Source organism: Enoplosus armatus, chromosome 7, assembly GCF_043641665.1.
Source record: "Enoplosus armatus isolate fEnoArm2 chromosome 7, fEnoArm2.hap1, whole genome shotgun sequence".
In the NCBI taxonomy this organism is placed as follows: Eukaryota; Metazoa; Chordata; class Actinopteri; order Centrarchiformes; family Enoplosidae; genus Enoplosus; species Enoplosus armatus.
In genome coordinates, this window is record NC_092186.1 from 26,972,227 (window position 1) to 26,997,029 (window position 24,803).

Genomic DNA, 24,803 nt, shown 5'->3' on the forward strand with positions numbered 1-24,803 from the left:
TATCCAGTGGAAAAAACAGACTTTTAAAATTTAAATTGGAATTGTTCAATTTGGAGGGCATACCAAAGTGTTTATTTACATTCCAGCATTGCATCTCATCAACTAACTTAGCGTGGAGCCAACACTCAACAGACTCAAACCACCACCGCACCGCCGTCTTGCTGAGCTGCAGAATGAATGGGAAGAGATGCTCTGATGCTTAACGTTACTGATTGCACTGACAAACTTTAGCTGGCTAGCTACCTCACTAACATAGCAAACAGATATGATATGCATGAGTAACATGACGGTTGTCAGGGATAGGGTTATATTAGAGTTATTTTGAAAAGGGAAGATGATGGGTTGACTGCACCACCATCTGCTCAGCTGTGATGTGTACTCTGCCACGTGCTGCAGGCAGTGCTGAGAGTATAGTAGTGACAGCCCACATTTCCCATCATGCCCAGTGCTGGACTGAGTAGTTTGCTACTAAACACTCTTGTGTTTGTAATGTGTCTATTCAGAACATGGTGGTTTATGTTGATAATTGTCATTTTTGTGGTGGTTTATAGTTTTAACCATTAGTGAGGTGGCTATTACGTGTCTTGACTCCAGCTGTATTTCACTTATACATTTTCAAGTCCCCATTGTTGAAGTGTACTATACTGGACAAACTATGGGTCGACACCATTTCTAAACTACCCTTATCTTTCTCCTCAGAATTTTGATATGTAAAATAAAACAATCATATCAGCACATGACTTATTGGCTTATCACAGATATATCAAATACGTTTCCAACATTTTTTGGAAAGGTGATGTCAGATAGGCACGGATTTCTTCATCCACCCGCTCAGTCTTTCGAAGTTATTCGGCCACTCTGCTAAGTTCTGCTCAGTTTTTTGAGGTTGTTCAGTATGTCCCGCAGAAAGTACTTTTTCAGTTGTGAAGGAAAGTAAGTTTCTTAATGGATAGATGGCTTTACTTGTTGTCTGTGTCGCTTGTGGTCAGTGTTGAATGTTATGTTAATAGAACAGCCCAGCAGCCTTAGCACTGGGGCGGGGAAAGCATCTGAGGGAGCTAGATAGATCCTTGGTTGCCACCGCATGTGTGCTCTAATAACACATATAGGTTTGCGGTGGTGAGCGATAAGTGTCGGGCGGGTGTATGGGCGGGACCTCTACCTCGCGGCTCCACTTCTAGATCACTACTACGCAGGCTCTCGCTCCAAATGACATCACCAACACATCTGGTATGTTTTGGCTTCATTTTTGTACAGCGGGAGGAAGTCAATACAATGCCAATACACCAGTTTTTGCCTCATGCAGGTGGTGCTTAAAAGTGTAGCTTTATGAATTTGTGACAATAAATTCCTTTGACTGTGTGCGCAGTGGTGTGCGGCCTCTCTACATTTTTTACAATACATAATTAATGTGAGGAATTAATGTTTGCGAGGTAATAGAATTAAAAAAAAAGATTCCCAGTGACATTTCGGGGCTCCATACATTTGATGTTTTCCAACAATGCTTTGGTGTCCTAACACTAGGCCAATTCGAAGATTGAAGACTTATTGAATATTAAACAATGTTAAATGATTACAAGAAAAATTGCTTATTATATTGAGGAGAAAAATTATGTCTTTATATGCTAATATAAATATTATGATTTAAATTCTCAATGACACCAATAGAAACATAAACCATATATATTTATAACAACACCCAGCATCTGATCTAAAAACCTTTCCATGGCTGGAATTGATTGAATTGTTACTGATTAATCGACAAACTATTGTCTGCTCTTTAAGCCAACTTTGAAGAAATATTTTCCTGTTTGTGTGTAATTAAAATATAATAATGATAATAATAGCCTAATAATAATAATAATAATAATAATAATAATAATAATAATCTGAACAAAATCAATAGGGTCCTAACTTCATTGGTGCTTGGACAATGAAAATAAGAAGTGGTGCATGTGTATTGTGTTTGTTCTAATCAGTCAGCGTGTGTGAAAGTGCGTAAGAGAAAGGAAAGAAAGACGGTGAGACAAATGATAGCTTGGAATGAAAGAATGGCCGGGTTAGGCAGAATGGGTAAACAAGTTTTACCTTGTTTCTAATGTCAGGATCGGTGAAACTGTTGCAAGCCCAATCACTGTGCACATTTTCTTCCTAACACCCCCCTTTGACTCTGGGCTACCCTCAGGCCCATGGGCGGGTGCTGGCCCATCATGGGCCTAATCCCTTCCTAAACTGCTGGAACTCTATTATTATATCTGTAATACTTTTGTTCAGAAATTCTGTATTAAATGTGGATGTTGTTGTGCAAGAGGGAGAAAGAGGGTGAGAGAGAATGTACTTTGTCTCCTCTTGTGGAGTGTTTTTTTTAACGTGGGCCGTTTCGTCCTCTCCTTGCAGGGCACTTCGAACAGCGGCTTTAAAGTGGCTTTGTACAGGCGTCAGCGTTGGGATAAGCAGGGGCACTACAGGCACACTCAAAATGTATTAGTTGAATTCATGATTTACAAAACACAAAATTCCTGTCTGTGGAATAATTTGCCCATTTGTCCAATAAGGGAACTGCTACAGTAACTTGTAATATAATAAAACGTGCTTTCATTATTGTTATCTGTTGCAATGTTTTGTTGTTATTTACTTTAAAGATTACAGAGGCTGTGTTCAGTATGTGGATACGCTTCCATGAATGCAGTGATGTCACTACTGTCAAAGAGAAGAAAATGTTACCATTGTGAAGTTCTATTCTGTACTTGGCATGCAGGCAGCAGCTCCTCTGGGTTCACCACTGTGGCGCCTCCCAACACAGATCTTCGTGTGGATGCTGCTGACATTGCTGTGGTTGTTGTCTACTTTATCTTTGTCATGGTTTTTGGAATCTGGGTAAGACCTGGAAGTGGCTCAACTCATTTTACACTTACAACTTCACCATTATTTTAAATAATATCTTAAAAATATCTTAAGACCTATGGTGAGCAGATGTTCATGATACTGTGTTAAACCCCTCTGAGCTTACTCTTAACAAATTCAAATTTAACTAATAACTATTTTTTGATTCCACAAATGCTATTAAAGTGTCCTAAAAATGCTCAGAGGAAATATGCTAAACATATGGATACTAAGGTACCCGACGAAGAGCCAATTGGGCTTAAAAAGTTGCACTTTTATTTATGTGAAAAGTAAGAAAGCTTTACATGAGCAGGGAACAATGTATGCTAAACAGGTTTCTATACATAGATTACAAATATTTCTTTCATGTTCTAGGCTACTTGAAAGGTGCTTGCCTCTTTTTGGCTCTTATTCTTTAATGAGTCTCATAATCCCACCGTGTCTAAGGATAAGCAAAACAACATACTGCCGTATGCCAGGCAAGCACTGCCATTTATTGTTCAGCGTACCGAAAATAGCTAAATAAAGTTACAGAGTTACAAGCTCTCTGCTCAACAGTTAACAGAGGGAAGGGGAAGGGCTGCGGGTGGCGCTAAATCATTAAACAAAAAAAACAAACCACACTTCCTAACCACACAAATCCCCACTGACAGCTGAGAACAGCTGAAAGAAACTAAATGAAAGCCTAAATGGCTGACAGACAGAGGAAAAAGACTGCACCACAGTAAAACATAACGATATAAGGAGTTGTCACCCGAAGACCAATGAATAACAATGAGTACAGCCATTATGATTTGTCCATGAAATTAAGTTAACTAGTTAACTTTGAGTCAGCCACCTCTCAACCAACCATCTCGACACACCCTTTCCAATTGCCGCTTTCTGCACACCATCTCCTTCCAGTCCGCTCTGAGTCACAGACACTGTCGACACCCTATTGGCCAAAGAGGTCAAAGAGGGGTTCATGATAGGCGCATTTGACAATCTTCTCTTCACTGTTTTCCGCACAAGCCCAAAAGGCATTGCCACTCTGAAATACTCCAGAAAGAAGAGGCTAATAATAGACTTATCAGCAGCATCATTCCTAGTCCAGATTTCTCCATGGAATACGCAACCATCGACCACGCCATCATCCTCATCCATCTGGCAGTCCATGGAGCTTGGCAGGCTAAAGCATGTCACTAGTCTTGCCCATAAACTCAGACTTCTGGTGTTTTTTTGGAGTTTGCTGATGAATGCCACAAGCTGAAATGCGTCCATCTCACAATAAAGTTGTTATGACATTGTTGTAACAACCAAAAACAATTCCAAATCCCATGGTTGTCACAACCAAATAAAAAAACCCCACATGTGTTATTGCAGGTGAGAAAACATACATTTTCAGTGTTTTTTTAGCGTAGTGCTGACCTCTGTCTCTTTTATAGTCATCAATGCAAGCCAATCGCAGCACTGTGGGGGGATACTTCTTGGCTGGCCGTTCAATGACCTGGTGGCCTGTGAGTACCAAACTTCTGTCTGGTGTGCATAATGTTTTGTTCTAAATTCCATGTTAATGTGCTATTTGCTGTATACTATATGTACTCTTCTATTGTCTAAATTCTGTTTTGTAGTTTTGTAGAACAGTTATACTGACAGTCAGTAGTCAGTAGCCAATCAGTATTGGATGTTTTAGCATGGAGCTTTAGGAACAGTATAAATAACAAAACAGTTTACAAATGGGTAAAAAGGGAGCTACGTGTGGCATGTTCACCTGGTAAAAGATTATTATTATATATTATTCTAAAATTTAATCTGTTATATGAGAAATTAACTTTATAAGTTAATACGCTTTTTTTCAAAATATGTTTATTGATTTTCCACGGCAGAACAACAGACAATACTTTCAAGGACAACCCCCCCCCACTCAGCTCACGGACACGAACATCTATACAGGAAAGAGATGCAGGAATTACATAATATAAAATAAATAAACTTAACAAAAATTCTACATAAACCCTGTAGTAAGAATCCAATCCAATATAGGCAATAAAGGCTCCCATGACCCTATGTCACTGTGTTTTAGTTGGGACTTTGTCTGTTATCCAGTTCAGAAGTATGCACTTTGTTGCACAGAATGTTAGCATTTTATAAAGTTTCCTTTATATCTGTCAGTAATAAAGCCAGTTGGTATCCCAAGTACCAGGCATATTTGATCACTTTCTAGATTAGTGGCAAATATTTTATTAATTTCCTACCATATAATATGCTAAAACCTCTGTATTTTCTGTCAAGACCACAGGCAATGGGTGAGACTACCCTTCTCTAATTTGCACTTGAGACATAGAGGAGAGAAGTCAGCATTAAATGTACGGCGTTGGGAAGGGGATATATGAGCTCTGTGTAGTATATTGAGTTGAATAGCTTTTATTCTATTACATACGTTTAAGGTTCTTGCACTCTCCCAGGCATCATCCCATTCGTCATCTGTAATACCTATATTAAGTTCCTTTTTCCATGTTTCCTTTAAGTGAAGGGTACCTGTAGTACCATACTCTGGAAGAAACTTAAAGAACTTTGATTGGAAAATAATGTAGTGTCCCTCCTAACATAATCCCTTATCTGTAGGGAACGGAAAAAATCCTGTCTTTGAATATTGTATTTTTTGGTTATTTGGCTTCAAGACATTAAGGTGAGTCCGTCAAATCCCAAAGATTAGAAATGCCTTTAGTAGCCCAAATCTGGAAACCAGTGTCTGTTGTGCCTGGCAAGAAATGATTATCACATATTGAAGTGAAGACAGAGGTGATTCGAGATCTACCCTCAAATCTTCTTATAGCCCACCATGCTTTAATAGTGCACACTGTAATGGGGTTGTTGCAGCAAGTTTCAGAGATTTAAGCTTTTTAAGAAATTATATGTTTGTTAAGGGAAATTTAACCAAAAAGATCAAACCATAAAGATGTGGGCTCTTTGTGCATCCAGTCAACTATAAGGCATAAGGGCGCAAGTGAGCACTAAGCTGATATTTTCGGATGTCAGGAAGGTCAATACCACCTTCTAAAGATGAGAGATGTAACATAGCCATTTTGAGGCGCGGCCTTTTCTTAGCCCATATGAATGAACTAAACCAACTATTCAAGTTGTTGATAGTTTTGTGTGAGAAGAGAATTGGGATCATTTTAATTGGATATAATAACCTATGAAGGACGTTCGTTCATTTTCAACAAATCCAATCTAATACGTTCAGACAGGGGAATAAAATGTATTTTGTACATTTGATCAGAAGCAGGTGTTATATATATTTATATATTCCCAAATATATAAAAACTGTGGGAGAACATTTAAAAGAGAAGGGAGATGGGATTTTAGGTTTTTGTTTTAGACTGCCCTATGGTATTGCTTCTGACTTGGTGAAGTTTAGTCTGCACCCTGAAAAGACACTGAACTTGCTGATGATCTCAATAAGGGTAGAAGTGGATACCTCAGGCCTGGTTAAAAAGATCAGGACGTCATCTGCATGAAGAGTAATGTTGTTTGTCTGCAATGGTTAGGCCATGTATGTCAGGACTCCTAATTGACTCAGCCAAAGGCTCTATGGCTAGAGTAAACAGGAGAGGTGACAGAGGACAACCTTCCTTCTACCACTCTGAGTGCAAGATCGTTGGAAGATCGTAAGCCATTAGTAAGCACTGCGGCCTGTGGATTGTTATATAGTAACTTAACCCATCTAATAAACTGCCTAAATTTAGCCAAATTTAGAACACCCCTTTCAAAAGAGTCATCAAACATGTTTAGCAGAGAATCATCATCAAGTTTGGGGTGGGTTGAGAGAGAAAGAGAGAGGGGGAGGGAGAGAGAGAGAGAGAGAGAGATAGAGAGAGAGAGAGAGAGAGACAGACAGGCATAGCAACAACAGTAATACAGCCATATTGGCACATTTTAGTTTTGTTGTACATGTTTGTGTAACTCAAATAAGTGAGATGGACTTTCCCATGCATAGAATGAATTACATAATAGTCACTTTTCTTGCTTTCTTGGCAGCAAACTCAGCAGTAACTCTGTGTAATTCATCTTGGATGCAACATCCTTTTCAATGGATAGAATAGCAAGCCCACATAGACAGATGTACAGGAAATAATAATAATTTAAGGAAATATACACTTTTCTTGTTATTGTGTATCAATATGTATGTGTTTACAGATTGGAGCCTCTCTGATGTCCAGTAATGTTGGCAGCGGTTTGTTTATTGGTCTGGCGGGAACAGGAGCAGCTGGAGGTATCGCTGTTGGGGGATTTGAATGGAATGTAAGAAACACGGTCTACATGTGTGATTTTGAGAGGGGAATGGGGCAGCCACTTGTTCACCTCTTCTCATTCCTTCTCTACCACCATATGTAAATGTATATTTACGCCCCCCAATTTTTAGTGGATGCACCTTTTGAGCAACTACAACCTTGAGTCTGTGTGGATAGGTCTCTATCAGCTTTGTACGTCTGAACAGTGCAAGGATTTTCTATGATACTGACTCACCAAAGGTTGGACCCTCCAACCTTTTACATTCAGGGGTCTAATTTATAAAACGGACTTACGATCAATATTCTTTTAAGTATGACTTTAGCAGAAAACCATGTATAAGTAGTTATTATTAAAACCTTATTTTGACGTGGAAATGGTTTTTATCTCTAAGCAAACCTTAGACTTGACTTAAGTGATTTTCCTGCTGTTATGTGTTGCTTATTCATCTTATTCTGGCCCTTCATGCAGCCCCTCAGTTCACTCTCTTTCTGAGGCCCGCCTCCCTAAAGGTCCACTTTCTTCTGATTGGCCAGTTCCCTGCAGCCCACGAGGGGCAGGGTGACGCCTCTGTCTCTCTCTCTTTCAGCTCGCACTCTGCACACAGCGGCATCACTTCATACTCTAGTTGCTGTGGTGAGCTGCATGACAGAAACAGTAATTTAGCTTGAAAATTAGAGATATTAGGCACTGAATTTGATGAACTTACTGTTTATCAGACCACAAATAAGACAAGAAGTAGGTTGAAAAACGATAGACGCTGCTGGAGCTGAGTGTTTCACTGATTTCTGTAAGAAAACACACAATTTTATTCACTGATTTTGTTGAAACTCAATCATTTTATGGAGAAAATGTTTTCTGGTTTTCCATCTGATGTCCTGCGGCTGCTGTGCCTACAGCCTCTGGGTGAGTCATGGAGTTTCCTGATGGACAGAAAGCTTTATAAAGTTGCTGCTAACTGTAGCTTCCGTTAGCTCAGTTCGCTCTGAGCACCAGTAAAGTGTTGGTGTTTACACCACCAGCACAGGAGTTTTGGACCGCCGGGAGGAGGAGGTTTTCAGGCCCTGGCTCCAAGAGTCAGATGGTTAGAGCAGCTAACTAAGAGCATAGATATAGACATACATCTATGGCTAAGAGGACTGCTAAATGCACAGCTAAGCTAACTAGCGAAGGGCAGCTACAGTTAGCAGTAGTTAACGATTTAGCAACAAGTAAAGCCATCTGTTCATCAAGAAACTACTTACTTCACAACAGAAAAAGGACTTTCTGTGAGACATACTAAACAACCTGAGTAGCAGTAAAGAGCAGCCCTGACCAGAGCAGCCGGATAACTCAGACAGACTGAACGGGTGGATGAGTGTGCCCCTCTACTGGGCGTGCGTTTTTTTTCTTTTTTCTTCTTCGTGGGCATGCTGTCACTGCTTTGCCCCAAGCAGATACGAAAAGCGAATGGAGTGTTCTGAGCAGTCTGAAGGTTAAGCTTTTGGCACACAGGGATTACTTTTACATACGTTTTCCTCATTATTTGGCAACTTTGGTAACGTTAAATAGGAATATCCAACATTGTAACACTATGTAAATGACAGAAAATAAGGAAAAGCATAATATGTCATCTTTAAAGGTGTGAGGAATTAATTGTCAGATGCAAGGTGTTTTGAATTAAAATAATTTTGCAAGGTTGTATAAATGCATTGAAACCATACTTTTAGAGGGGAGAGAGTTTTCAGAGACTGGAATGACTTTTTTGCTCATCCATGGCTTATAAATCGCTATCACCTCCCAAGAAATGTTCTGTTAGATTTGTGCGTGGATTTAGCTCCCTATCTGGAAAGGAAGACACGCTGTAATCATGTAATACCGTACCTGTCCAAGTTCTGTCCACTTTTGGACATAAAGGGGAAATTGCTGATTGTAAGGCAGGTGCCATCAATTTTAAGTTAATATGAGATTTATTGATCACAGGTGCGTAAGTTGCAAATGGGCCCCTTACGACCTGCGTAAGCACGTTTTTTTTTAATCACACCAAAAATTATCTTAAGACTAAGTTCAAGTATAAATCTAAGAACATTTTTATAAATGAGGGCCCAGGTGTGTCCTATTGCAGTAAAGTGGGTGAATATTTATGCAAACATGTTTTGTATTTCTTGTTTTGTGTAATGTCACGGGGTGTGTATGAGGCAAGAAAGGAAAATGACCCAAATGCAGACAACCAGGCAGGCAGGAAGAGTTGGCTGGGGAAGTGGGAATGTGACTGAAAGGAGGGACAGAGAGGCAGAGTGGGCAATAAAGGACTGAAGCAGACATTGTGACAATACTTTGTGCATTGCATTCAATATATTGACAATAAAGTACAAAACTACAATAGCAGACAATATTGACAATGTGTTGTAACTTGAGCGTGTGTGTGTGTAGGCAGTGTGGGTCCTGGTGGCTCTGGGTTGGATCTTTATCCCTGTCTACATTTCTGCTGGTGTGGTGACCATGCCTGAATACCTGGCCAAACGCTTTGGAGGCCAGAGGATATGCATATACATGTCCGTTTTGTCACTCATCCTCTACATCTTCACCAAAATATCTGTAAGACACACACACACACACACACACACACACACACACACACACACATACACTTACATGTCCACATGGAGACACTTATCCAAAGTCACATTCGTCTGTCTGTATGTGTGTTACCCAGACAGATATCTTTTCGGGGGCGTTGTTCATCCAGGTGTCCATGGGCTGGGATCTCTATCTGTCCACATGCATACTGCTGCTGGTTACTGCTGCTTATACTGTGGGAGGTAAACAAACACACACACACACACAAACTTCTTTCTCCATTATAATACATTATCATGATCATAAATAAATAGAACAAACTAAATGTCCATTTGGTTTTACTTTGTTCATTCAGTCTGATTCAGTCATCTAATTTCAGCTTTATTCATTCATCAAATTTTTTGTGTTTGCATTTATTAATATTCTATTTTTCAATTCATAATGTAATAATCCAGGTTATGATGAGAATGTCTCGTAATTTGTAGAAATCATTTAGTAGCATATATGTTTTAAAGAAAGTGGAAAATCAAAATATACTTTCTACCTGATGCACGGGGATTTTCAGCCTCATAGAAACCGATATTTAATTAAGTTTTTACTGCTAAAAGACAATAGACTCCTCTTGTCCCTGACTATGATATTATTATCAACGATACAGGTTCAATGGGACAATTAGAACAACAAGAACATTTATTGGAAGTTGTTTTATGCTTCCTTTATTACAATTTTTGCGATTTCCCCACTTGCGGAATTTGCCTCATTGTGTTAAAACTCTACACACAAGCCAAATAATACACAACACTTGGCGATAAACATCTCACTTCTATGTCAAAATGAAACTCTGCAATCAAAACCTAACAATCCTTTTTCAAAATGGAATTTTTGCAACAAAATGATACACACATGCACCATTTGAATTACTCCTTCAAAGCAGCTACAACACACTGATGTACTTTATACAAAACATTGGTGTCTTTAGTACTTTGTATACCTTTTTAATGTTCTCATACAGGCTTCTGTGAAAGAGTGTTCCAATACAATACATCTACTAATTTTTTAATGAACACAAAAATACAATGGCTTCAGAAAACAATTTATACAGTTTATTAATTTTTTTTTTACCATTGCAGGTTTTTACAAAAAAACACAAAGTAGAATTACACTGCAGTAATCAATACAAAATGTTACTGTAAACCCATGGAAACAAAAATAACTACAGTAAAATTCTAGTTAACTTTAACAAATGCTCAGAGCATAATCAGTTGCCTGTCAGAGAGCATCCCTACTCTACTACAATGTGCACAACATAAACACGTATGTGTGTGTGTGTGTGTTTGTGTGTGTAGGTGGTTTGGCAGCAGTGATCTACACTGATGCACTCCAGACACTGATCATGGTTGGGGGAGCCTTTGCACTAATGTTCATAGGTAGGGTGCACACACACACAAACAATAAAGGCACCAACATACTGGAGACAGACTTTGTGGAAACAGTAGCAGCCTACTGAAGGATTTTCAATTCTGTGTGGACTAAATCTACAAATTGGCCAATGATGACTGATAATGATGCTGACTGAAGCAGTATGTTTTTGAATGACTGTTTTTGGAAACATGATAACTGATATTTAATAATGGGAATTGTTGAATGAACATTTTCTTGTCAAATATCTCAGAAAATAACTGATTCCACCCAGTTTTGTCTTCCTGTCAGGGTGAACTTTCACTTTCACTTTAATCCTAGGAAGCATTTCATGGGCAAACCCAGTATAATGTTGATCAGTTTGTGTGTTTGTACATTTTACAGCATTCTCCAAAATTGGCTGGTATGAGGGCCTTGTGGACCGCTATATGTCAGCTGTTCCCTTGGTGACAGTCGCCAACACCACCTGCCACTTACCTCGTAGTGACGCCTTCCACTTGTTCAGAGACCCAGTGTCAGGGGATTTACCCTGGCCAGGTCTGGTATTTGGGCTCACTGTACTGGCTACATGGGTGTGGTGCACAGATCAGGTGACTTTACCTACACTAATACATGTGGACTACATGGAATTTTTTAATGGGGGTGGGGGGTCTCAAAAAACTGATAAGTAAACATTCGTATTTCTAAAGCTGCAATGAATGATGTTAGAAATACACTCAATCAAATTCAAATCCTGTCATCAGTAATTTTAAATGTGCCCTGGTCAGTTCAGCTCACTTCATCTCACAGAAAGTCAATAGAATTTTTTAATACTGAAAGTTTTGTTTTTTTGGCTGTATACACCAGCACATTAGATTTACAATCTATCTAAATAACTATGAGGTTAAACTGCACTCGAGTTGATTTAGGTCCCACACTTGCAGGAGTCTACTGTCTGTTGACTTCTTCAAACATGAGGACCAAATAACTATCAATACAGTAAAAAAAAGGGCCAACATGAGGCTGAAAAATGTTACGTGTGCAATGTGCAAACACAAGTCCAGGTTACAATGTGCAAAAAAAAGTACAATAAGAAATGTGTGGAGTGAGTTGTGGAGTATGGATGAATGAGACAAAAATCAACCTGGACCAGAGGGAATCGACTGATGAAAATAACTTATGTACCTCATCTGTCAAACATGATGAAGGGTGGGGGTGGGGGTGGTATATGGTAGTTCCTGCTTTGCATTATTTATACAGATTGTAATTTATATTTTTAAGCTGTCCAACATAATAACTGTATCGCATTTTCCTCAACATGCCATTTGTGGAACAAGCAAAAAGAGAAAACAGTGACTGGTATTACCAGTAGTAACTCTTTAATAACCACAGAACTCATATAGACCACATAGCATAACAGATTCACAGCCATAATTGTCATGGTCACAGGTTGTCATTTGTAATTTTTCATTGGTTGCCAAGCTTCAAGAGTATTATCTAATATGAGCCTGTCTGAGGGCAGACACCAAAGACAGAGAGCAGAGGAAGAAGATAGGAGAGTGACATGCTGCTGTTTTATTGCGACTGTGATGGGCCAATGAACAATAACCCTACTCCTTTATGTATTTCGGTTTAGTTTCTGTCTGAATGCCTAAATGAAATGAAACCAACAGCGAGCTCAGTGCATGGTTGGTGATACGAGAGTGTAAGCCTTGCATCTTTTGTTGTTGTTGGCAACTGAAGACATTCAGTGTAGGTTGTAGCCTGTAAGTAGCTGGTATGGCCATAAGGCTTAATAGTAATTAAATCCCCTAGCCCAACCAACAAATAATTTTACCAGTACTACCTGTACTGTGACATAAGCAACATAAAACCTCCAAACCACAAAATATGTTGTTTATCATTGCCTTTAAAAACGACCCACATTAGTGTTTTCTGATCTTGGGCCCCGATTGGCAGCACAACATCATTTGTCAAAAAACTGCTTGGTTAAGGTTAGAAAAAGATTGTGGTCATGGTTGCTTTGGGGGCACGTTTTTTCAGCTGAGATGCTTTGCTAATTTTGCAGATAGTTTGTGTTAAACTGAATGTAAAAATGTCTGCACAAGTAGAGTACTTGCTCTCGCCCTTGCTCTGGATGAAGGGAAGGTGGGTTTATGAGATTTTGAAAGGAAACATCTCAGTCGGTCTTTGTGGTATTTGCCCCTCCTCCACTGTGATTGGACGGCTGGATAAAAAGTGCGTCTCACTTCACTTACAGGATGCCACTTTGTCAGACAAGCTTGTTCTGAAAAACAACAAAGAAAACAGGTTGCCAGTCACGTTCAAATGTTTCAGCAAAATATACACAGCAGTAAACAACACTATATAAGACCGAATCAAACATAAAATAGGCACAGCAGTAAAGAACACTACAAGGCCTATTGAAATATAAAATAGACACAGCAGTAAACAACATTATACAAGGCCAATTTAAACAAATTTGGCTGACCAATGACTGACAGGGACAGACATTTGTCAAAAAGTAGCTCCTCTACCTCCCTCAATACAGACGAGTGAGGGCGAGAGCTGTGTGTGGGTTTCTTCACCCATCTCCCACTACTATTCTCCCCTGTTTAAGGTAATTACCATCCACAAAGCACAATAAATATATGAACATGTTAGTAATAACTACGGCTAGGGTTGCTCAGTAATAGGGTCAACTACTCCACCTAGGGGAATTTCACCCCAAGGAAATTATTAACAGATCTAACCACTTTAGGGACTCAAAAAGGTCACGCAGATTTGAAAACAATAAGACAGGAGATGTGATTCCAAAAATAGATATACATTTTATTATAATATTTCTTAAAATCACAGATAACTCTTTCTAAAATACAAAGTGGCACCGCAACACATTAGTTATTTAGCACTATAAACCATAATTAGGGCAGCCTAGTTCATATGCCAGCGAAAATTGATCAGCTAAAAAGTTAAAAATATTAACAATTTAGATGTTATGTGATAATTGAGTGAAAACATAATTTAAATAATCTAGAACGCTAAAAAGAATGGTATGGCGATGTGCGTGTTTTGTTGATTCCAAGCGAGCTGCAAAGATGCCTTCTGATGAATTGTGATTCAAACTGGCAGCCTTGGTCAGTGTGAATTGACTCCGGCAAGCCATGTTGTCTTCAAAAATGCACTTTACCACAGTAGTACCACGCTGGTCTTTCAATGGGAAAAGGTTAACACAGTGTGTGAAACAATCCATTACCACCAGAACATACCTGTTACCTTGGTTAGTGACAGGTAGCTCAGTCTGCAGCAATCTTCATAAATGGTCTCGCGCGCTTGAGTTTGCTGTAATGGTGCTCCTTCATGGGGAGTTGGGAAACTCTGGGGAACTGTTTGACATGGCAAGCACTCAGCACAAAACTTGTGAATATCACTAGTCATGTATGGCCATTAACAGATGCAGATGCAGATTTTTTATGTATGTATGTTGGATACTGTTTCCTTTTGCAGTATTGTTGATTTAAAAAAAAATGTGTTGAATATTATCTTACTCTTATTTCTAACAACACAACTATACCAGAGTCTTACAAAGAATTTGACAATGTACAGTCTTGGAATGCTGTGTTTTCAACAACAACAAAAGAAATTAAATTAAATTAAAATAGATAATATACACTATACAAAAACTTGAATAAAGTCCTGATTGGCTACTGTGCTAGATCAACCAAGAGATCTCAAGAGATTTCAAATCGGCACTTGAAACATTCCATTTGCTTTTAATTGTGTTCTCTTCTTTGTGATGTTTTCTCTTCTGCTATTTTCCTATAATGTGTTCGCGTTTTAATAACAGACTTCGCTGGTGAGTTTTCCAACCATTATATTATAATATTATTTTTAGGATTGCAGCAGGCCACTGGGCTTGCAATTCACTTGCGGACACCCTGCTCTTATCGGTTCTTTTGTAATGAATGTACCCATATTTATAGTATTTATAGCTAAACGACCAGCTAGCTTATGGTTAGTTTTTATAAAGCTAATATATATATTAAATACAATATCAAAATATAAATATATATATACATATACTGTTTTTTGGGGGCATTTCACTTGACAGGTGAGTAGACAGACAGGATAGGCAGGAGAGAGAGAGAGAGAGAGAAAGAAAGAGAGGGGATGACAGTTGCACTTGATATGTTGATACTTTTAATCATTAACCATGTTTGTATAATTCAGTTCACTTCATGTGGGCTCTAGGCTGCTAGCATACATAACATACCTGAGGTGGACGGGGCACCGAGAGATGAACTACAAGCTAGGCAGTCGAAAACTGTGCATTTCTACGTCTGTATGTGATGTATGTTTCTGCTCGTGTTTCTGCCGTTGCATGCAAGACTTGTTTCTTTTCGGGCAACAAGCATGGCAGCATCGACTAGTGTAACCGGACTTTTGAGTGTTAAGTTCTGTGACATTGTGGCATCTGTGACATCTCTCTCTCTCTGTGAGTGTGTCCTGCCCCTCGCACATATGGGGAGAGATGGACGAATGTCTTAATCTTATTACTAATTAGACATGGAGTAGTTGAGATAAAATATGCAAGATAACGTTTTGTAGCCTAAATGAATAGGAAATCTATTTTCTTAATGTTTCCAATACTGGCAGCAGAACCGATAACTTCAGAGCTTATAGATACTATGGTCTTTAATAATACCTCCCCGGCCCGTTTAATACTCATCACGACTTATGGTCTTTGATCACTGTGAATGAACTGCCAGACAGAAAGTGTTTGACCATTTTCTTTCAGGAGGTGGGTGTGTGCCACAATTGGTTTATGAGTGACTGCGTGTTTCAATGACTGAAAAGCATCCTCACATTTGACAGTCCATGTGAATATTGCTCCTTTTAATGTGAGAGCATGTAGTGGAGTGACAATGACAGAGAAGTTTTTGAGCACTAAAAACATAGCTGTAAGACAGCAGTAAAGCCTCAAGCTGTTGTCTCTATTCGTCCGTAAGTGCTGACCTGTCAACACAACTGCCAAGGGAAGGGTTCTGTTGTCATAGTAACTGTGACTGTGAATGAAAATCTCCTAGCCTAGTGTCACATGGAACTTGGAGGTCAGCATTAGTTGGGTTCATTACTCTGGCATAGGTCAGTCCTGCCTGTACAGGAGCAAGTGTGTGTGCTGCTAACAGACCTTAAAAACTAAATAGACCTGGCTCTAAGATACCTACATAGTCAGCTTCGAGATCAGGCACACAAATAGTGGGCTGAACCGTAGCTTAAACAGTCATCTGTTACATCATCATTACTTAGCCTGATGGTAATTGTAAGTGTGCCGAGACCATCTAAATAGTCACCAGTCACTGCCCTAGCAAAAAGTTGACCGTGTTTTTGTGGGTTTTTGTGTGAAGGTGGCAGTACCTGTTTTGGGGCCTCATCACCAGTAGCAGCAGACACCTGGCCCTTAACATCTGCTACCATTTGTTTCCCTGAACAGAGGGGTCTTCTTTAAAGCTCACGTGATAGCTCCTTTCCCTATGTGGTGGGTGTCTGTCCCTAGCAAAGTGGGCTTGATGTGAGTCATACCTGGGTCTACCTGAGTCATAAGGGGGAGAATAGGAGGTCTGCCTGTAGGAGTCATGGTGGTGTGGTTGTCTTGTGTGGTCAGGAGAGTGGTGCGTGTCTGGGCTGTAGTACCTGAAGTGATCCTGACTGCAGGCAGAATGATAGTCACATTGATGATGTGTAGAAGATGGAGGAGTAGGTGAGTAGCGCCTGTGGTGCAGAGCAGGAGAGTATCTGGGATGGAGATGATCACTGTGTGACCGGCTGGATCACTGATAGTTTGTTGCAGAGGAGTAAGCACTACCGTCTGGAGACACAGATGGAGAGCAGCGATATCTTTCTCGGCCACGCTCATCCCTCAGTTCACTCGAAGGGTCGCACTTGTGTTTGGAGAAAACAGCATGGGGAGCATGGTGGCTAGCAGAGTGGCTATAATCTTGTCCCAGCTGAGTAACTTCAAGCCTGAGTACATGAACATCTTCTGAGAGCTGCTTGACAGCATTAATAAGTCCAAGAGATGGGTCTGAGTGAGGTTTTTAACGTTTGTGGGGCAGAAGGAGCAGCATAAGGTGTGGGTGCATGTGAAGAAGCAGGTGGGGGAAGGAGTGTGTGCACGCTCCCATTTACATGCAATGGCAATATACATGCATTTCATTAAATTCTGTGGAAGACAAATAAATTTAAGGGATACTTTTGAAGTTTATATCTTTATTTATTTATTATACAGCAAGGCTGGTTGGACTATTAAAACATATGTATGAAGAAAATCATAATACGGACATATATAGTATAAAGGAAAAATCGTCTGATACATTGCAATATCTATTCAGAGTTTTATAAAAATTGCTAGTTTTACACAAACTTCCTGCATATATTGCATTCACTATTTAGGTTAATTGTACAGTTATTTGTTCTTTGCTGTTGTTTTTTAGACAATGAATATAATGAAATATACATAAAGATATTTCAAAAGAAGTAGGCTATACAATGGTAAAATAGGGTCCCTTAAGAAAAAGGTTGGGGGCCACTGGTCTAATCTAACATACTGGGATTGTTGATTAGGAAGTCCAGTATCCAGTTGCAGAGGGAGATGGTGATGATGAACAGCATTCTCACATAGGCGTAGCTGTTGTCCAGGTGGGAGAGGGCAGAGTGTAGCGCTGTGGACATGGCATCCTCCAAACACCTGTTGTGGCAATAGGTGAATTGGAGGGGGTCCAGTGTGGGTGGTAAGAAGGTTTTGAGATGAGCCAGGAAAGCCTCTCGAAGAACTTCATGATGGTGGGGGTGAGTGCAACAGGGCGGAAGTAATTTAGGCTTGCTGCAGTTGAGTGTTTTGGCACCGACACGATGGAGGTGGTTTTATCAGGTTGGAGATGTTGGTCAAGACCTCAGTCAGCTGCCCAGCACAGGCCCCTTAGCACACGTCTGTGGATGCCATCAGGGCCAGAGTGATGATCCACAGTCCAGCTCATCCTTTTTGTTCGCCAGAGACTGTACATCGGCGAGGAAAATGCTGGGTAGAGATAGAAGACATGCAGAAAAATAGACTGCATTTTTAATTCCACTTTAATTGTATAAATGGCACGACAGGGATATTTAATTGCAGATGGTTATTGTGTGGATCATTTTGATGACAAATTACGCATGAGAAAACATGATGACCATCAGATCTTCAACATGTCTAAAAGCAAGAATTCAATTTCAAAAGTGTCATCATCTGTTCTTGGCAGTATATTTGAGCTGTTGTATTCATATTTGAAACTCTACACATCCCTGACAACAATAATTTTCCTCTGAGAAAAACTTCGATCTGCTACAGGGTCCAGAAAATTAGAGCTATTAGAGAAAATAAAATATGAACAAAAAAACATTTTGGGTTTACAAGGTTCTAAGGAACATTTGCGGTCCTTCATGTGGCTTAGAGTGCATGCTTAGATAGAAGCTAACTAGGTGAGGATTTACAAAATTTGTGAATATAAATTGTAGCTGTCAAAACATTTAAATTTACAATGTACTGAAAACTGTATTGTGCCATTGGAAAGTACATGTAATTTAATGTAAAAATGTAGGGCTTATTATTGAAACTAAAAATATGGGTAGCAAGTACTTACTTCTGTACCACATTAAAGTAAAAAAATATTCTGCTGATTACAAAAGTACAAAAATCTGCAATGCAATACTCTTAATAATGGTATTGATTACAACCACTGACTAGGTTTAGGTTAGGGTTAAGGTTGGGATTAGGTATTTAGTTATGATGGATAGGATCTAGGGAATGCATTATGTCAATGAGGGTCCTCACAAGTGTATAAAGACAAAAACTTGTGCATGTGTGTACGCAGGTTATAGTCCAGAGGTCTCTGTCAGCCAAGTCTTTGACTCATGCCAAAGCAGGCAGTGTGTTGGGAGGCTACCTCAAACTACTGCCCATGTTCTTCATTGTCATGCCAGGCATGATCAGCCGAGCACTGTTCCCAGGTCAGTCTGTCTGCCTCTCTCTGTTGGGTTGTGATGTCAAATGTTTCTTTATGTTGAAGAGCATGCATAATTTTGATTTGATTACCTCAAAAGATGTTCATTTACCCAAAAATATTTGACTGGTTGACTGTTTTGCTATAAATAAAGGGGGGAAAGTAGCTGACAGTATAATTCCTTTACCTCTATTTCTTTTGTTCTTTGAATTTTTATATTTGTAAATTATAGTTGTTTTTTTTAGTTTTAGTAGCTTCAGTCTTTATTGTCTATCTTCATTTTCTACTTATGTCTCTATTGCACTATCCTGTATGCTGCTGTAACAATGCAAATTTCCACGCTGAGGGATTAATAAAGGATTATCTTATTTTATAACGTTTTCAAAATCTAAAACACTACAGAATGCTCATTAAGATGGTTACCAGTAATGTAAAGTGCCTGTGCAATGAAACATCTTTTAATGTATGACAAATTAACCTGTGGGGAAGGCAGAGGCAGTTATTATGGTTATCCAAAAGGTGGAGAGTTTTTGTTTTAAAACACTGATATTTCAGAAATGGTAATTGTAGAAGCTGGACAAATAACTGAATCATGATCATGTGTTTTTTGTCGAGTAATTGCCCCTTTATATAGTTTGTCTCTAACTAATTAACTAAGGTGTTACATATTTTATTCTCTCCCCTTCTCTGTGTTTGTAGATGAAGTAGGTTGTGTGGATCCAGCAGTGTGTCAGAGTGTGTGTGGAGCTTCAGTTGGTTGCTCCAACATTGCCTACCCTAAACTAGTGGTTGAGCTAATGCCTGCGGGTGAGTCACACAGACGCACACACACTCACACAAAGCTTGGCTTTGAAATTCAACACTTGATGAACTTGAGTATGCACAGCCTTTCTTTTTGTAACTTAACGTCTTGCACCATGCTCTCAATTGCCTGGACTCCATCTATTAATCCTCAATGCAACGCTTGTGTCAGGACATATTCTGAGAAACTAAAGTTCATACAGTACTTTAAATTCAAGCATTTATGAAATAGTAGTGTATAGTATTCAATTTTCAATTCAATTTTATTTATATAGCACCAAATCACAACAAAAGTTATCTCATGACACTTTACAAAAAGAGCAGGTCTAGACCATACTCTTGAAAATGTTATTACAGAGACACAACAGTTCCCACCATGAGCAAGCACTTTGGTGACAGTGGCAAGGAAAAACTTCCTTTTAAGAGGCAGAAACCTCGAGCAGAACCAGACTCAAGGTGGGTGGTCATCTGCTTTGACTGGTTGGGTTGGAGAGAGAGAGAGAGGGAGAGAGCGAAAGAGAGAGCCCATGGCAGCAGCAGCCAGGTGTACCAGGACCACGATCCACAGGAACCTGTGAGACGGAAAAGCACAAAGAAACTCCGGGGAAGATATAAAGTTGGTAACATGCAACTAGGGGCTGGTCCAGGTAGGCCTGAGCCAGCCCTAATTATAAGCGTTATCAAAAAGCAAAGTTTTAAGCCTACTCTTAAAAGCAGAGAGTGTGTCTGCCTCCCGGACCCAAACTGGGAGCCGATTCTGCAGGAGAGGAGCTTGATGGCTCTGGCTCCTATTCGACTTTTGGAGACTCTAGGAAACACAAGCAACCCTGCATTCTGGGAACGTAGTGCTCTAGTGGGGTAATAAGGTACTATGAGCTCTTTAAGATATGAAGGAGATTCTTCAGGGACTTATTGGTACTGCCTGATAATAAGGAATTGCAATAATCCAGCCTAGACGTGACAAATGCATGGACTAATTTTTCTGCATCTGTTTCAGACAGGATCTTCCTGATTTTTGCAATGTTACGGAGGTGAAAGAAGGCAGTCCTTGAAGTTTGTTTTACGTGAGAGTTAAAGGACATGTCCTGATCAAAGACAACTCAGATTCCTCACGGTGGCGCTGGAGGCCAGGGCAATGCCATCTAGAGTAACTATATCCTTAGATACTGTGTTTCTGAGGTGTTCAGGGCCAAGAACAATAACTTCTGTCTTGTCCAAGTTCAACATCAGATAATTGCAGGTTGTCCAGGTCTTTAAGTCCTCAAGGCATGCTTGGAGCTTAGCTAACTGATGAGGTTCTTCTGGCTTGATCGATAGATATACAGTGCATCTGGAAAGTATTCATACCGCTTCACTTTTTCCACATTTTGTTATGTTACAGCCTTATTCCAAAATGGATTAAATTCTTTTATTCTCATAATTCTGCACACAATACCCCATGATGACAAAGTGAAAAATGTTTAGACAATTTTGCAAATTTATTAAAAATAAAACACTCAAATATCGCATGTACATAAGTATTCACACCCTTTACTCAATACTTTGTTGAAGCACCTTTGACAGCGAATACAGCCTCCAGTTTTCTTGGGTATGATGTTACAAGCTTGGCACACCTGGATTTGGAGAGTTTCTCCCATTCTTCTTTGCACATGCTCAAGCTCAATGAGGTTGGATGGTGAGCGTTGGCGCACAGCTATTTTCAGGTCTTTCCAGAGATGTTCAATCGGGTTCAAGTCTGGGCTCTGGCTGGGCCACTCAAGGACATTCAGAGACGAAGCCACTCCTTTGTCACACTCTTGGCTGTTTGCTTAGGGTCGTTGTCCTGTTGGAAGGTGAACCTTCGCCCCAGTCTGAGGTCCAGAGCGCTCTGAAGCAGGTTTTCGTGAAGGATCTCTCTGTACTTTGCTGCATTCATCTTTCCCTCGATCCTGACTAGTCTCCCAGTTCCTGCCGCTGAAAAACATCCCCACAGCATGATGCTGCCACCACCATGCTTCAGACCAGAGAATTTTGTTTCTCATGGTCTGAGAGTCCTTTAGGTGCCTATTGGCAAACTCCAAGCGGGCTGTCATGTGCTTTGTACTGAGGAGTGGCTTCCGTCTGGCCACTCTTCCATAAAGGCCTGGTTGGTGGAGTGCTGCAGAGATGGTTGTCCTTCTGGAAGGTTCTCCCATCTCCACAGAGGAACGCTGGAGCTCTGCCAGAGTGACCATCGGGTTCTTGGTCACCTCCCTGACCAAGTCCCTTCTCCCCCGATTGCTCATTTTGGCTGGGCGGCCAGCTCTAGGCCCTGGTGGTTCAAAACTTCTTCCATTTATGAATGATGGAGACCACTGTGCTCTTTGGGACCTTCAATGCTGCAGACATTTTACTGTACCCTTCCCCAGATCTGTGCCTCGATACAATCCTGTCTAGGAGGTCTACAGACAATTCCTTTGACTTCATGGCTTGGTTTGTGCTCTGACATGCACTGTCAACGGTGGGACCTTATATAGACAGGTGTGTGCCTTTCCAAATCATGTCCAATCAATTGAATTTGGTGGACTCCAATCAAGTTGTAGAAACATTTCAAGGATGATCAGTGGAAACAGGATGCACCTGAGCTCAATTTTGAGTTTCATAGCATCGTCCACATATAGTCATAGCAATGAAAGTTTATGGAGTGTTTTCTAATAGTATCTCCTAAAGGAAGCATATGTAAGGTGAATAATCTTGGTCCAAGCACAGAACCTTGTGGAACTCCATGGCGTACATGGAGGATTCGTTGTTAACGTGTACAAACTGAGATTGCTCTGATAAATACGACTTATACCCGCTTGGTGCGGTTCCTTTAATGCCAATTGAATGTTCCAGTCTTTGTAACAGGACATGATGGTCAATGGTGTCGAATGCAGCACTAACGTATAACAAAACAAGTACAGAGACAAGTCCTTTGTCTGATGCTATTAGAAGGTAATTTGTGACTTTCATCAGTGCTGTCTCTGTGCTATGATGAACTGACTGAAAGCCCTCAAGTAACTTATTGTCATGTAGAAAGTCACACAGCTGGTTGGCGACTGCTTTCTCAAGAATCTTGGAGAGAAAGGGAGGGTTAGATATAGGTCTATAGTTGGCTAAAACCTCTGGATCAATAGTTTTTTTAAGAAGTGGTTTTACAGCAACTTTAAAGGACTGTGGTACATAGTGTGACAAAGTGGGTGAGAATTCTGACCACTCACCACTTGTCCCTTCTGGGGTAGTCTTACACATTACATTATCATTTTCTACATGTGTTAATTTTGCTATAATTTACCATTGCTTTTGTAACATTGCATCACTTACTATCCTGGGTTTGTTTTTCTGTTTCTCTTACACAGTCCAAGTAATGTTTTAGGAATTATTTACTGTTAAAGAGCCATTCAGTAGGGTTAATGAGCTGAGGTGTAAGCTTGTGAATGGTGTTTGATTTTCTATAAGTTTACGCTGTAGTTCACCCACTTTTGGTTTAGCACTGGCTGAAGCAGGCTTTGTGTTAATGGAACACCCTATAAATAGTCAGCTGGTTTTTGCTGGGGAGAGAGAGGGGAGGCCGTGTTGCCATGCAGACGTGCGGTTAGGTTGAGTTGCAATGAGCTCATTTTCTTAGTTTTCTTTGTATTTTTTTCTTTTTGAGTTGCATGTAAATGGAAAACACTGTAAATAAAAAACATCACTTCTGGGAAATTCTCATGACTGCTGAGTCTGTTTACCTACCACCTTCCTAGACGCTCAAGCTAAACTATCTCACACATAGCCTGTTAATAAAGACAGATTGATCATATCTAGTAAATAAGTGCTGACTAAAGGTAAAATCTCTTTAAGCAGCCAAGTTGGGATGGGGTCTAAGAGACAAGTTGATGGCTTAATGAAGAAATGGTTTTTAGTTATTTGGTGAAGGTCGATGGGAGAAAAACAATCTAAATACACATCAGGTTTTACAGCAGTTTCTGAGATTCCTGTGTTTGAAGGTAAGGTAGCACCTGAGGGAAGGATATGATCAATTTTGTCTCTACTAGTTAGAATTTTATCATTAAAGAAGCACATGAAGTCATTACTGCTGAGGGTTACAGGAATACATGGCTCAATAGCGCTGTGACTCTCTGTCAGTCTGGCTACAGTGCTGAAGAGAAACCTGGGGTTGTTCTTGTTCTCTTCTATTAATGATGAGTAATAGGCTGCTCTGGCTTTACAGAGGGCCCTCCTATAAGTTTTAAGACTGTCTTGCCAAATTAAACGTGATTCTTCCAGTTTGGTGGAGCGTCATTTCCTTTCAAGTTTCTGCACCGTTTGCTTTAATTTGTGGGTTTGGGTGTTATACCATGGAGCCGACTTTCTTTGTTTTATTATCTTCTTTTTCAGAGGGGCAATAGCGTCAAGTGTCAGTCGCAAGACCGTCAATTTGGGAGGGACTAAATTTAGCATAGGAGTCCTCAGTTGTATTGGGACATGGCATTGAATTAAATGCCGATGGAATCACTTCCTTAAATTTAGCTACAGCACTATCAGATAGATATCTGGTGTAGGCATTTTTGTCTAATGGTGTGTAGTCCAGTAATAGGAATTCAAAAGTTATTAAATAATGGTCCGATAACAAAGGATTCTGTGGAAAGACTATTAGATGTTCAATTTCAAGTCCATATGTCAGAACCAGGTCGAGGGTGTGATTAAAACAGTGAGTGGGTTTCTGTACACTTTGACAGAAACCGATTGAATCCAATAATGAGAGAAATGCAGTACCAAGGCTATCATTATCAACATCCACATGAATATTAAAATCACCTATAATAATGACTTTGTCTGTTTTAAGGACTAAACCTGATAAAAACTCTGACAATT

General features: G+C 39.9%; 1 protein-coding gene across 1 annotated transcript in view; it reads left to right on the plus strand.

Annotated features, from left to right (window-relative positions):
* Positions 1-2,844: 2,844 nt before the first annotated feature.
* The window catches only part of slc5a9 (solute carrier family 5 member 9), a 36,121-nt gene continuing 14,162 nt past the window's right edge, over positions 2,845-24,803 (plus strand). Inside the window, exons 1-9 of the mRNA XM_070909614.1 lie at positions 2,845-2,877; positions 4,308-4,379; positions 7,063-7,167; positions 9,568-9,732; positions 9,851-9,956; positions 11,061-11,141; positions 11,518-11,723; positions 19,020-19,155; positions 19,848-19,955. Coding sequence (XP_070765715.1) covers positions 2,860-2,877; positions 4,308-4,379; positions 7,063-7,167; positions 9,568-9,732; positions 9,851-9,956; positions 11,061-11,141; positions 11,518-11,723; positions 19,020-19,155; positions 19,848-19,955 — 997 coding nt within the window. The 5' untranslated portion in view covers positions 2,845-2,859. The remainder of the gene's footprint in view (positions 2,878-4,307; positions 4,380-7,062; positions 7,168-9,567; positions 9,733-9,850; positions 9,957-11,060; positions 11,142-11,517; positions 11,724-19,019; positions 19,156-19,847; positions 19,956-24,803) is intronic.